Consider the following 13,608-nt stretch of genomic DNA (forward strand, 5'->3'; position numbering starts at 1 on the left):
TTCAAAAAAGCTGTGCTCAGACAGTTGAAATTAATCATCAATGTGATGTAGAAGGTTCTGGTAATACATAATATATCTCACAAAACAGCTTAAATTATATTTAAAGTGTTTTTTAATAATTAGATAATATGGCTTATGGGAAGTGTTAATGGTAGTTGGTCCTTCGGTGCACATCATCATTATCACAATGCTGATTTTAATGAATTTAATGAAGTTTTGCATAATCCTTGACTCTTGTTAATATTGACATTAAGAATAGTAATAATGATCCTAATAGTTGTTGCAATCATTTTCATAATGTTTTAATATTAAAATGATATCAATACAGACATTAAAAGTCAACAGTTGTTTAATTTCTGTTAATGCAGGAACATTTTGATGTGTAGTGAATGAATTAAATTATCATATGTAAAGCAGAGGTGATTTCCAGGCATGTTTTCACTCTGCAGATATAATAACAGTCAACAGACTCTTCTATTGGCTCCAGTTAGACCAACATTGATGCTTCATGTGTTTGATTCTATGCAAACTCAGTGACCTTCCTTGTTACTCAGCTATAAAAACTTCCCATCAGGCTGTCAGTGGAGTTCACAGCACGTCACTTTCAACATAAACCATGTTTTCTGTAGCTCTGCTGCTGCTGTTGGCAGCTGGATGTGAGTCTCTCTGGATTTGTCAAAGTCAGCAGTTCTTCTTTTGCAGTATAACTTGATCATTTGTTACTAAACATTTTCTTTTTTTAACAGGTGTGAAGTGTGAACAGTTGACACAGCCAGGTCAACGTCTGACCATCACCTGTTAGGTCTCTCATTCTGTTAGCAACTCACACACAGCCTGGATCAGACAGCCTTCAGGGAAGGGACTGGAGTGTATTGGAAGTGCACGTGTTGGATGGACAACATCCTACAAAGATTCCCTAAAGAACAAGTTCAGTATCTCCTTAGACTCTTCCAGCAACAGAGTGACTCTAAACGGACAGAATGTGCAGCCTGAAGACACTGCTGTGTATTACTGTGCCAGAGATCCACAATAACACAAACCATCAGCAGACCTGAACAAAAACCTCAGTGCCTGAACACTTGTAACATGAAGCCACCAGAGGAGGAGCCCTCAGACCACTAATGACTTCAATACCTGTTCACTGTTACAGAGAGAAACAGACAGTAGTAAATTAGTACTAAAAAGTATAACAAACATAGCATAGTTTAGCATAATAATAATAATAATAATAATGAGTGGAGGCATTTTCTAAAAAGTATCTTCTCTGTCTGACTCAATATTTAATGAATTAATGACATCATTATTTCAGTAGACAATTTGTTTAAAAAAGCTCTTCTTCTAACAAGAAATGAAACATAAACATTTACTTCTTATACCGCTTTTGTAACTTTTTATTAACATAAAATAAGACACATTACAGTGCATTAACTCTGACTAATGTTCAATTTGACCTATTCAATAAGATGGAAAAATATTCTAATAATCTTTGAATTATTCTTAATGTGTTAAAAGTGAACCGTGTGTGTGTCAGATATTTCTTTCAATAGAATGAAAATCACTTTGTGGAATTAAAATCAGATTAAGAGGGTTAGAAATAAAATATAATGTCACCTCATGTTTGTCGTGATGGAGTTTTGTGAGACAATTCATTAAGGAAGTTTCACATTTAGAATGCTTAAATCAAATTTATTTGGCTGGTGGCGTTGTAACTTCACTGTTAGAAATTTCTTGTAATTTTACAGGAAATTCCTGGCTAATAGTTGCCGTAAATTTACTGTAAACAGTATACAGGACTGTTATTGTAAAATAACTACAACAAAGTACTGTACTTCCTGTAATTTCACAGGATATAATACTGTAAATATTACAGCAAAATTTTATATTTACGGCAACTCAGTAGCCAGGAATTTCCTGTAATTTTAGGGATTTTCTGTAATTTCACAGGATATAATACTGTAAATATTACAGCAAAATTTTATATTTACGGCAACTCAGTAGCCAGGAATTTCCTGTAATTTCACAGGACAGAATATTGTAAATATTACAATTAAATGTTGTAACTTGGATAAATGTTCTCTTTCAGACTTCTGCAAAGAAAAACAAAAAACTTTTTTTTTTTTTTATATATATTTTATTTTCTCTTAAAAAACAGAGTGCACAATGCACAAAGTATTAGTGTACCAAACTGGTTGAACATGAGTTGTCAAACATACTAATGTCCCCAATGTCCCCTGCCCACTAATGTCCTCTAATTTCCCCTGCCCACCAATTCAAAATCCAGCAGTTTCCTCAAAAGTGTGCAAACTGGTGCATTCAGCCCTCGCCTTTTCTCTGCCTTGCTGCCCGTCTGGGGATTTATGCCGCAAAAGGCTCTGAAAACAGGGGGGAAAAACACACTTATCAGGTAACATTTAAGACAGATATGACATGGTCATAACCATGACATGAAACATTAAGGGATCTTTATGAATGACTGAGTGCTTGTGTGTGTGAGACTGAGAGTCACTGTAGGCTATATGAGTATGTGTGTGTCTGTGGCTTGGCACGATCGATGCAAGGGTCTGCGATGCGAGTGCACCGGTTGGAGTGGTGTGCATCGGATAGAAATTGGGCTGAAACCGTGATGCATCTCCCTTTAAAAGCTTTGCATCAGTAAAATCTGCTTTCCTATTTTATATAGGCCTGTATATTTTTTTAATATTATTTTCATTCAATTTACTTTCATATTTACCTCAGCCATTTCCCAAACGAGCAGACTATTAGATGTGGAGGGGTAGGTCTATTTTCAGGTCTAAATTCATGAGCATTGTTTACAAATAGAAAGATCTCTAAACTGTGATTTTAACACCCGAGCTACAGCGGGCCTCTACACGCGAGTATTACGCTGAATTCTACGCACTCGTGGATTCAACCGATGTCAGCGATTCTGGCTACACCAGGAACGTGGACAGCGCAGACCCAGCACACGCGTGCTTTAAAATAGGAATTGGTTCTATTTTTCCACGCACTCGCACATCACGCATCTGTGAGTGAGAGAAAACTTTCATCTTGTTGGATAGCTGCACATTGTTATAGCTAGCAAACACAAGTCCAACCCTACTCTGCTTCTGATTGGCTAAACACGTTTTTTGTGTGTGAGAGCTGCCATAGGTTTTGGGGAACTCAAATGATAAACCTTTACGAATATCTATCCTGCTGAAAATTTCATCACAACTGTGTCACGCCGGAGATCCGGCATGGTGCCGGAATACTTTAACCCCTGAGTATGTGCCTGTGAGAGATTGAGTGAGTGTCTGTGTGTGCGATCGTCAACCATCTCTCCCCATCCCCTCGCTCGTCCCCTTCTCACTAAATTGGATAGCATAATTAGATTTTTTCTTATAACTGCAAAGCAATGTGTAAAATCTGATCACTCAAAATGCGAAGTAATATGCTTTTGTATTTGTATTAAGTGACTTACTGACATCCCAAACTCTAACAAAAAATGTAAATTACAGAAAAGTTCCCTTCATATATCAAGTCATTGCTTATGGAGGTATATTTGAAGAAGAAATTTGAAGTCTCAGAGAGAAATGTTTTAAGAGTTGCAAACTTGTAGACTTTTTTGTCTCTCCCACAAACACAACAGTTACACCTTCTCAAATTCTTCATTGCAGGTTCACAAATCCTATTCTACAAATCACAAATTAAGAAACTCGTACGCTCACATTTTGTATACGAGTTTCTTAATTTTAATACGTGTTTCTTAATTTAAGTTTCTCGTTTTTATGACAATGCCATTTTTAAACTCACCTCTGAATGAATTCAAGTGTGCTTGCGGCTTCTGCTGGATATTGCAAGTTGAAGACATAGTAGGCAGCGAAGACTGCTGCCAATCCATGCAGGAGGTTGCTGTGGGGCCCCATCACACATGCTCCTTCCATGGACATAACCCACATATCTGCACCGCGCAGTATCTCTCCTGAAACCCATTAACAATATGATAACTAAAAGCTGCACAACACACTATTGCCACCTACATGAATTCATTAATGTTCAAGTGGAGAAAGACTCGCACACCTCCACTTGAACATTATCTCCTTTGACCCCCGCACCCTCCATCAACAACTCAAAGAAAGACATTTTTTAGGCGCAACAGTCCTCCCTCAACCACATGAATTCATTAAAGAATTAACTTCTACAAAATAAGGGAAGATTATACCTGGTACAACTAATCGAGGTGTGCTTGGCAGACTGACAGCTCTCTCAATATCAGCAGCCGTGGCAGAGGGCTGGAGAATAAAAACCATAAGTTAACCATGAGTACGTTGAGTAAACAACGACAAAGAAAACTTGCCCCAAGAGCTGTAATGTTCTACTCAACACCAAGGGGAAAATCAGCTTCAATTTATGGTGCCAAATCTAGAAACAACTGCACATGGCAAATATTTATTTTAAATATGGATGCCATGTCAATAAAACAGTAAATTAAAATTATTTTATGAACTATATGGCAGGAAGCAATGGCTAACCCATCAGAGTATAGCCTGGATCAGACCACGGACTCAGCCCACTTCGCTAAGTAGGCTCCGTCTCGGGTCTGCATTCCCCATTCCGAGCAACAAGTACAGCCAGACCGGAAGAATGTTAGCCCAATGACCGCTGGGGGTGGACGGGACTAAACGTGATGAACCAATCAGCCCAGGGCCCATTTTCAAGCAATATCTGCCTGTGCGCTGACTGCCTCGGAGAACGGAGAATATAGATTGAGGCAGTTTTAGTAAAAAACAGACGGTTTACTGGAATAACTGCTCTGAAACCAGTACAGTATTCTGCATGGAGAGCTTTTTTAGAAGGGGCGACGTTTTGGAAATGGGAAGTTTTCTTTTGAAAAGGTATCTAAAGCCCTCCAACTTTGTAAACGCTTTGAATGAGACGGGTGTCAGACTGAAGCGCTAGCTTTGGTCTGATACTCAGGCTGTTCAGAGTCTATATAATATTAGAATAACTTGTGCAAAGTGTCCATAGCAAAGGATGGGGCTGGTGACTGATTTCTGGTAATTAACAATTACAAAATAGCAGGACGGAGATGGGAGGGAGAGAGTGAGGGAATGGTTAATTTATGGATATGCACTGCAAGTTATACTCACATCAGCCGTAAGGAAGATACCATCCCCCTCCTTGAAGTGAGCAAGCAGGCACATAATGGTGCAGATAGCTTTGTTGCCACTCTCTTCATCGTAGGCTTCCAGAACCTTCCCCACTCCTGGTGTCTTCTGCTGTTGGAAGTACTCTATGATGTTCTGACTCCTGTTGTCTATGGCAGCTGGCAGCTTCTCCTGGATTGGAATTCCGGTCAGTTCACTGAAATGCGAGAACAGGCCCTTCAAGGAGAAGAGAAAGGGCCAGTCATCCTTAATTTTTGAGACGCTGTGTGGAGGGTCAGCATTGAGATCACAACGCTGGAGAATGTAGGTTCTCTGAAGCCATCTCTGAAGCGCTCCTCTCTCCATGCCTGACATTCCTTCCTAGGGGTCGGGGGAGTCAAAATTTGGATGCATCAATACTCAAAAATAAAATGTAGGTTTGTGTCTAAGGATGCCTAAATATAATTTCCACTATTCCTACCTGGGCATATAGCTGCTGCATCTGAGTCTTCATCTCTTGTAGGGTTTCATCAGTCTCCCCTGAGGGGAGTTCTTGAGGTGCCCATCGGACACATCCATATTGATCAACGGGACCTCTTCCATTTGTCCTCGCCTGCCGATTGCTGTGCTTATTCTTCCTTAACCGTGCCAATGTGTTGTTTCGGTTGACATGCTCGATTCTGGTTTTTACTTGCTGGACGAGCGATGCCCCAGCTGTATTTTCATCATCATCCACATCCCCAAAACATGTGGGGTACTTCTGTATTATATCGTTTACAACTTTCAAACAGATCCCTCTATTTGGATTTGCATTGTGCACCCTCATTTGATCGACAAGCTCTCTGACCATCGCTCTTCTGGCAGCAGGATTCGGTCTAGTAGAATTTGCAATGGCTGACTGAATCTCTGGCGTCATCTTCTCCCAGTTAACCTTCAAGGATGCAAACAGAAAATGGCAAAAAAAAGAGAGGATACAAGGATATAAGCTTTTACGGGTGCATTTATAGTCAATTTCAGCATCAGACTCAAATGAAGCCCAATCTTATAACATAATCTGAGAAACAACAAACATCGGCCATTGCCATCGGCCACATTGCTATTTTGAACATCGGCATCGGCCCAGAATTTTGCCATTGGTGCATCCCTATTGAGTAGAATAGAAATATATTTTAGAAATCGCCAAGACCCGCCTCACCTTAAAATGTACAGGCCATGGTGTGCGTGGTGAGGGCATTGGGTTGGACGTTCGGGGTGTCTCAGGTGAGGAGAGTTGTGGACTTCCCACGGGGGACAGGGGTGAGGAGAGTTGTGGACTTCCCACGGGGGACAGGGTTGAGGAGAGTTGTGGAGAGCCAGGAGGAGACAGGGCTGAGAAGGAACCTGAAAAAATATTTACCATTAGACCCCTATGATCCAGACATATTATGGTATATTTAAACACCAATCATATTTTCTATAAAATAAAACCATTAATTTTTCTTTTATTTCAAACTTTTTGTCGTGGTAGCCCCAAAAACAACTGTAGAAAGCCACCTGACAGCCAAGGTCATATCATGTCACGCTTCAAAAAAAATTTGATTGGTGACAAGGGTGGGAATTCCATTTGGCCATCGATGTTGCAACTTTTAGGGCACAAAACAAAAGTGGATTTCACAATCTGCCAAACACATCAGTTAATACATCACGCCACAATCATACCATATAAAAAAAACAAATCACATGCTGAGGGTGCTTGGAGTGAATTTACAAACGCACCCTAGGTTTACAAGTTCAACTGTGAACATTTCGATGTGTAGCCTAATATACTTAGAATTAACAGTAACAGTTAAATCATTAAATAGGACGAAGGGTAAAAGTGCCTTGCATCCCTCCATGCAGATGACCACCCCCATCCCAGAACCACCCATAGAACCCGAACCACCCAACCTACGGTTACCTTGAGATGAAAAGGCACGGAGAAGCTTTCTAGACTGGACCACACGGAGAAAGGGCAGAAGATTTTCTTCACTTAGAAGGCTCACATCCTCCTTGTTCTCCACACCAAGTTCTTCCAGGCCTGCCATCAAGGTAGTTAGTGTGTCTGCGGGGAGGTCCGGGAGTACTGCCAAGACAGCCCTCCTGAGCTCCTCTTGTGCTGCAGCCATGTCTCTGCAAAGGAGTGATGGAGACAGATCATTGTAATGTCACACATTGTGTAGGCAGGCAAAGGATAATAATCCAGTAGATCATCATGCCTCATGCAAACAAACTGCTCTTGAGGTGTCCCCAAAACACTATAGACCCCAATGTCCCTCAACTTAACAAAACAATATTTTTCTGAGACAAATGACACAGAGCCATGGTGCACAATGACCAGCTCTATCTTGCCAACCTCCAACTCTTCTTCAGTTTTCCCCAGCAAAATAAACATGCCCTTTTTGTATGATGTGCCCTTCACCGTCACTGTGTGAGATGCTACTGTATCTTTAGATTCAAAATGCAAACCAACAACAGCCTCTCTGATTTTGTCGCTGTAGTCATTTACATAGAATGTCATCTCTTTATCCAGTAACACACTCGGCTGAAACATTTTACCTGCACTCAAGTATGCCTGGAAGAGCTGGTGTCTCTCTGCGACTGTCTTGCAGATGTTCTTGAAATTATGTAACTTCCTAGCACATCTTTTGAAGAATGTGTGCTTACTCTCAAACCTGAGAGTCCAAAGGCGAATAAGGGGACCAAAGTGTGTAATGAGCTCTGGATAATGAAGTAAATAGTGATGTTTGGGCTTCAGGGGCTCATTGGGAAAGAGCTGCCTTCGAAAGTAGATATACTCCTCAATGAGTATTTTAAGGTAAGCAACCTGATCTGTAGTGATTGCTGGTGCACAAATGAGCTCTACAATTTCTCTGAGCTGCAGCACAAGTTGCCAGGCACCATTCTCACATGGATTCCTAATCCTATCTCCTATCAGGAGAGGGAGCAAACGCAGGAAGCACCAGTTCTGGACTGCATGTCCACCAAGTCTTCTGCTACCTGGTGAAACATCGGCTGGTTTGTCCTGGGCATCATTTCCCTGATAGTTGAACTGATCTTTGCACCTGTTCAGTTGTGTATAGTTGAAATGTTTCTCCTCAACTAGATGACCAATCAACAAACTAAGGTCACAGGAAACAATGCCTTCAAACAGGTCATGGCCAAGACATGGGGGTAATCCAGGCTGGCAAACATGAAAGAAGGACAGTTGGTTAAAAGGAGAGTTTGACTTGATACCACATTCAGAATTTGTACCAGTGTTTTCTAATTCTTGTAGATGATTCAGAAAAGACTGTTCTGTACGCTTGTTGCCACATAATAATGGAGAGCTCTCAAAAATTGATCTTTTTATATCACAATACCTGCAGAAATAATGGCTCACACTAAAGTTCTCAACAAATCCGCCAATACAGTGAGACCCTAAATTGTCACCAGAAATAGCACACAGTCGACCTCTGACAATTTGTCCATTATTTATCTCAATGCCAGTTTCCTCAAGAGCTTTCAGGTCTTTAATGAGGGGCTCAAATACCTTGTCCATCCCAAAATATTTGAAGTCCTGCTCCTTACACAAGAGAACAAGCTGCATTTGATCTATGGATGATCTGTTATGAGGCAAAATATCTGTTAAAGTGAGATAAACTGCTAGAATCTTGTGTTTCTTTTTAGAAGAACCAAGTGGATTAACCACTTCAAATGCATCCTGATAAAGTATAAGACCAAGAGAAGATGGCTCCGCTTTAAATAAAGGGTTGCACTGAGCTCCCTTCCCGTCATTTACATCTTGGAAAATACCCTCTGATGATGGTGTGGAATGTGTTGCTGCATACTGTTCCTGCATGGACTTGCTTTTAAAAAGTGCAGCCAATGTTTCTTTAATAGGCACATACTGGGCAAACGATTCCTTACCTTTCTCATTGATACCTAATAACTGAGGCACCGGCTCAACATAATTAAAATGTTTTTTAAAAGCCGTCTTTCTTTTCTGGTCTGTGCTCAAAGGCCCACTGTTACAGGCTGTGAGGAGATCATCTTTTCTCATTTCATCCATAATGTTACTAATTGTGGCCTCTGGGATTCCAAGGACAGTTAGTTTCTCACTCAAGGTATTAAGCAGATTTGTCAGACTGACATGATGGACATCTTGATATCCCTCAATAATAGTTTGTATTGTAGTAGCCGGCAATAGTAGTTTAGCCTGAAGTTTTAGATAGAAAAGTGTGATATTCTGAAGAAAGACAGATTCATCAACTGCAACAGGTACTTCTTGCTCATCATCAGAATAATTAACGTTAGATGGTTCACACTCACTCACTGATTCACTGGCAACAGGTCTTTCTACATTAGAGGGGTTTTCTACATGTTCAGCACTGTCATTGCGGTGCTTCTTAGAAAGATGGGATGCAAAACTCGACAAAACAGAGAACCTTCTATCACATCCTCTAAATGGGCATTCAACGTGTAACCCTTCACGCAAATGTGACCTCAAGTGACAAACTAGTAAAGATGATGTTTCACACCTTACTGCACAAAAGTCACATTGTATAGGAGTACATGGTCGCTGACTATTCCTCAAAGGCACATCTGCTTTGTGGTCTCTGTACATGTGAGCTTTAAGTACAGGAATTTTAACATACTGTCTGGAGCATTCAGGCACACCACACTGATATCTGTAATTAGCACTATTACTATGCAACTTAATGTGCTGAGTAAACTCACAAACTCTATTAAATTCCTTACCACATGTGCTAAACTTGCAAGTGAACATTTTGGAATTGTGTGAAGCTTGCTAGCAGCTAGCTAACTTTAGTTGGCTGTTGGTCGAGCTCACCCTCACAACACGTGGTGGTTGTCTGAAAATGTTCGGCAAAACGGACAAAAAAACCCCGATAGAAATATATACGATAATGTTATAAAATCTGTTCTTGATATGCTTTAACAGTTATAAGAAGATAGCAAACATAGAAGCTACCTTTTTACGGCTAACTCACTGACAGGAGGCAGACGTGACGTTCTTCTCAGAAGTCAAGAGCGCAATAAAAAACTTACAAACAGAAAAATTGCTCAAATACTGACGTTCGAATAACGTTATTCCCTCCAAAAAAAACACATATATTCGAACATCTGGTTGCGCATTTTGCACATTACGTCAATTACAGCAGAAATTAATACCAAGAGACATAACTACTTGTAACGTTATAGGTAGTTTATTTAGGATTAAACCTATTTGGCAGCGTCAATCGCCAAGACCGCAGAGCAGACCTCACTCTCACTTTCGTCTCGCAGGCGCTCTTTCTCTAAATGACAGCCCTAAATGACAGTCGCGCTAGCTAGCCGATCCATCCAAACAGTGAAAAAACCATGTTGACGTTACTTCAGGCAGATTAAAAATAGCATCAGTTTGTGATGAACAAGGTAGCTAACGTTAGCAACTACCAGTACATACCTGATTTCATGGGACTGATGGAGGAAGAAGCGCGTTAATAATGTTAGCTACCTTATCATAAAAGCACCTATTTCTGCCCATGCCCTAACGTTATTTCCAATTTAGCTAAACCACAAGGGGACAGCCGACTTTATGTTAGCAAATCAAAGCAGACGAAACCGTCACCATCCAATCAGATTATCAGAAATAATAACGTTATATGATATAAAAAAGGGTAACAGTAAGTTACATAACGTGAAGTTAACTTACCTGCGTCCCAGAATGTTTGCTTCTTTTTTTTCTTCTTGAACGATGTCCGTTCTCGAATGTCCGTTTAGAACTAACCGCCTAAAAATTCAAAATTCCGATCGCGGTGATTCCATGATGCAACGCGGTGCATGTAAAACCATTGTAAAACTCGGCGTGTACAGTGTAGTTACAATAATAATACAGGACTGTCCATTAATTTCCCATGATGCATTGCCACTTACAGTAAAAACACAAATACAATACATTGTTGTAAGATTTACTGTATAAATTACATCAATTGCTAACAGTGTTGTACAATATTGTTTTAAAGTCCATATGAGGGTTTGTAAGTACAGCGCTGGTGGCTCATCTTGAGAGAGAGAGCGAGGGGAGAGGGAGGGAGAGAGAGGGAAAGGGGTGTGTGAGTAGCCATTTCCTGTGAGCTAACTATTAAACATTAAACATTTTTAATTTTAAATTAAATTTAAAAAAGGAAAGTTTTTAATTCTGCTTTTTGTTTCATGAGAAATTCCACAAAAAGTATTGTTGTAGTTTTTACACTACTACACCACCATAGCCTACATTTTTCCTGTTGCGCACCCTCTAAAAGCAGCTCATGCACCCCAAGGATGTGTGCGAACCACACTTTGAGAACCGCTGTTCAGACGTGATACAAGATCACGTTTTTTTCTCTGAGTTTCTCAGCAGATGTAACTAGTGAGCCCTGCACTTCTTCACTCTAGTGAAAAACGTCCACACACCTACTAAGACGTGGGTGTGGCTGTGACATGATCTGTCTGTGCCGCTGTGCACACACGAGAAACACGGCGCAGCACAGCGTGTTTGTAACGTTCAATTTGATCAGCAGAAAATTGGATATTTGACACTGCTCAGCCCCAGTCGCTGGTCAGGGCCGATTAAACGAAAACCAGCCTATTTCAGTCATTTCAGCTGATCAGTCGACGCTATTACCAAGCTACCAAACAAGCTAAGTAATGTTATATTAACATAGTGGGCTTGTGGAAAAATAATCGGTTATAGTAATTTTTTGTCATGATTAATTTATTAATGACTCAATCCAATGTTTCAAGTGAATAAAATAGCCCTGCCAGCCTACTTAACATAACTGGAGGTCCACACTAGGCTACTAAGGATTTGAACTAGTGTTGTGTCGTTTAAAGAATGTTTCGTTCATTTGACCTAATCGTGTGACTCATTAGGAAGGAGTAGTCTGAGGGAGTGATTAGTTCATTTTCAGGCATGTGTGAATAGTCTTGGACTGCCATGGACTTAGGTTCACTCGTCACACAGCAGCTGCATGGGCTCCGTCAGCACAGGAAACAGAATTGATTAGTTCACGACTCAACTGTGGGTCCCTGGGTTTGAGTCGTTACATCATATATCTGTTTTGTTAATTATGTGACATTTAACGTTAATAAAGCATAATGTTTTTACAGGGCAGTGATGTTGTACTGTAGTTTTAACACAGACGTATCGTAACTTTAGTCCTGCTAGTGTTTACAGCTAACAGCTGATGAGAGCTGTTCTGGGTCCGCTCCACTTCAGCACCCTGACAGGGTTCTACCAGGCGCCGAATTACCTCTGAGGTCGTTTCCTCTCTAAAACAAACACACCCGGTCATTAAAACATTAAAACACAGCCACGTAGCAATGTTAGCGTTATCCCTGTGTTGTGTTTACAGCTAACAGCTGATCCGGGTCTGCCAGAGAACGTAACTTTTACTTTTTAGTTATCAACAGAGCCGTGGTGTTGTTTCACAGCTCTTGACAGGTGAACAAACAGCAGTGTTTAAGAGCGATGTGCTCATGTTTGTTTCTCTGTCTGCAGAATCCGGACCTGATGAGGCCCATTCTGCGTCCAGACCTACCAAACTTCTGCGTTTACATTTTATGTTTATTTCTTTGTTCCTCTCTCTGTGCTGGAGTTCTTTTAAGAACTTGGTGGCTTTATCCAGATTATTATTAAAGTTGTTAAATTTTAATAAGAGTGTGTTTTATTTATCTAGTGTGTCAAGCTTATTACTTCAAAATATTCCCCACAAATCTGGTGTTAATATACAGATTTTACTCATGGAAAGGGACGTTAGGCTACTTTATGAATGAGCACTTCAGAGATATAAAGATAGTAATTATAATTATATATACATATATATGGCTGGTCTGGTAGTATACTCAGGAAAGTTTGTGAAAATGGACAGATTTAGCCGGAGTAGTGGCTTAATTGAATATTGACAACATATTTCTGTGGTTTTTCCATGGTTTGAATTTGGTTGAGGCCCCATGGGGCTTTATAGAAGGATGATAGAGAATGATCAAGAGGTGAAATTGTGCATTATACTGTCAATTAATGCAAGCCAGGCAGCCTTTCGTGATTGAGAACTGTGCTGTTTTTTTTTTTTTAAATTACCCACTAGAGGGCTGCAGTGCTGCAATAACCAGCATAGTTAAAATGAAAGAAATGAACAAAATGAACAAAATTACACAAAATTTGTTCATTTTAATGAACGAGATTTGAGATTCAAGTGTGTCAAAATAGTTACTTTTTCCATCACTAATTCGAACTTGTTTACTCCCACCAGACTCCTGTGAGGTAAAGCAGGCAGTAGACCACTGTGAGGCAAGGGAGGGGAGATTTTTCAAAACTTAAAACGCACTTTTATTGCCCTGTTTGGGCTTGTATTGTTTTACTACTTACACAGTTATTCTAAGTATATATCATTATATTATTAAATGGTTTTTGGAGGGGGACAAACCTCAGATGGGGGATCCTGAC

General features: G+C 40.2%; 1 protein-coding gene and 1 long non-coding RNA gene across 4 annotated transcripts in view; one reads left to right on the forward strand and one right to left on the reverse strand.

The window, feature by feature from the left end:
* LOC119886972 overlaps positions 1–13,608 on the forward strand; it is a 97,439-nt gene that overhangs the window by 36,284 nt on the left and 47,547 nt on the right. The gene's annotated exons all lie outside the window — the stretch shown is intronic.
* Positions 2,136–10,208, reverse strand: LOC119886946. Of its 3 annotated transcripts, none has more exons than XM_038697945.1 (8): positions 10,114–10,208; positions 7,063–7,274; positions 6,322–6,506; positions 5,608–6,057; positions 5,130–5,507; positions 4,202–4,271; positions 3,793–3,961; positions 2,136–2,372 (listed from the first exon to the last, which is right to left on the reverse strand). In XM_038697945.1, the coding sequence occupies exons 2-8, from the start codon at positions 7,268–7,270 to the stop codon at positions 2,249–2,251; spliced, it is 1,584 nt and encodes a 527-aa protein (XP_038553873.1). In that variant the 5' UTR covers positions 7,271–7,274; positions 10,114–10,208; the 3' UTR covers positions 2,136–2,248. The 3 variants fall into 3 exon arrangements, 2 of the variants coding, with proteins under 2 accessions (XP_038553873.1, XP_038553884.1); XM_038697956.1 differs by lacking the exon at positions 10,114–10,208 and having other exon boundaries at positions 6,322–6,404; positions 6,441–6,506; positions 7,063–10,078; XR_005441575.1 differs by lacking the exons at positions 4,202–4,271; positions 10,114–10,208 and having other exon boundaries at positions 2,245–2,372; positions 7,063–10,083.

The sequence above is a fragment of the Micropterus salmoides genome, unplaced genomic scaffold, assembly GCF_014851395.1.
Source record: "Micropterus salmoides isolate LMB-PRFRI ecotype aquatic unplaced genomic scaffold, ASM1485139v1 Ms_hic_scaffold_10, whole genome shotgun sequence".
Taxonomy (NCBI): domain Eukaryota; kingdom Metazoa; phylum Chordata; class Actinopteri; order Centrarchiformes; family Centrarchidae; genus Micropterus; species Micropterus salmoides.

Coding starts and splice junctions, on each gene's coding strand:
- LOC119886946 (XM_038697945.1), bottom strand. CDS start 7,270: ATGGCTGCAGCACAAGAGGAGCTCAGGAGGGCTGTCTTGGCAGTACTC. Junction 6,058..6,321: donor CATGGCCTGTACATTTTAAG/GTGAGGCGGGTC, acceptor GCATCCTTGAAG/GTTAACTGGGAGAAGATGAC. Junction 2,373..3,792: donor ACACTTGAATTCATTCAGAG/GTGAGTTTAAAA, acceptor CCCTGTTTTCAG/AGCCTTTTGCGGCATAAATC.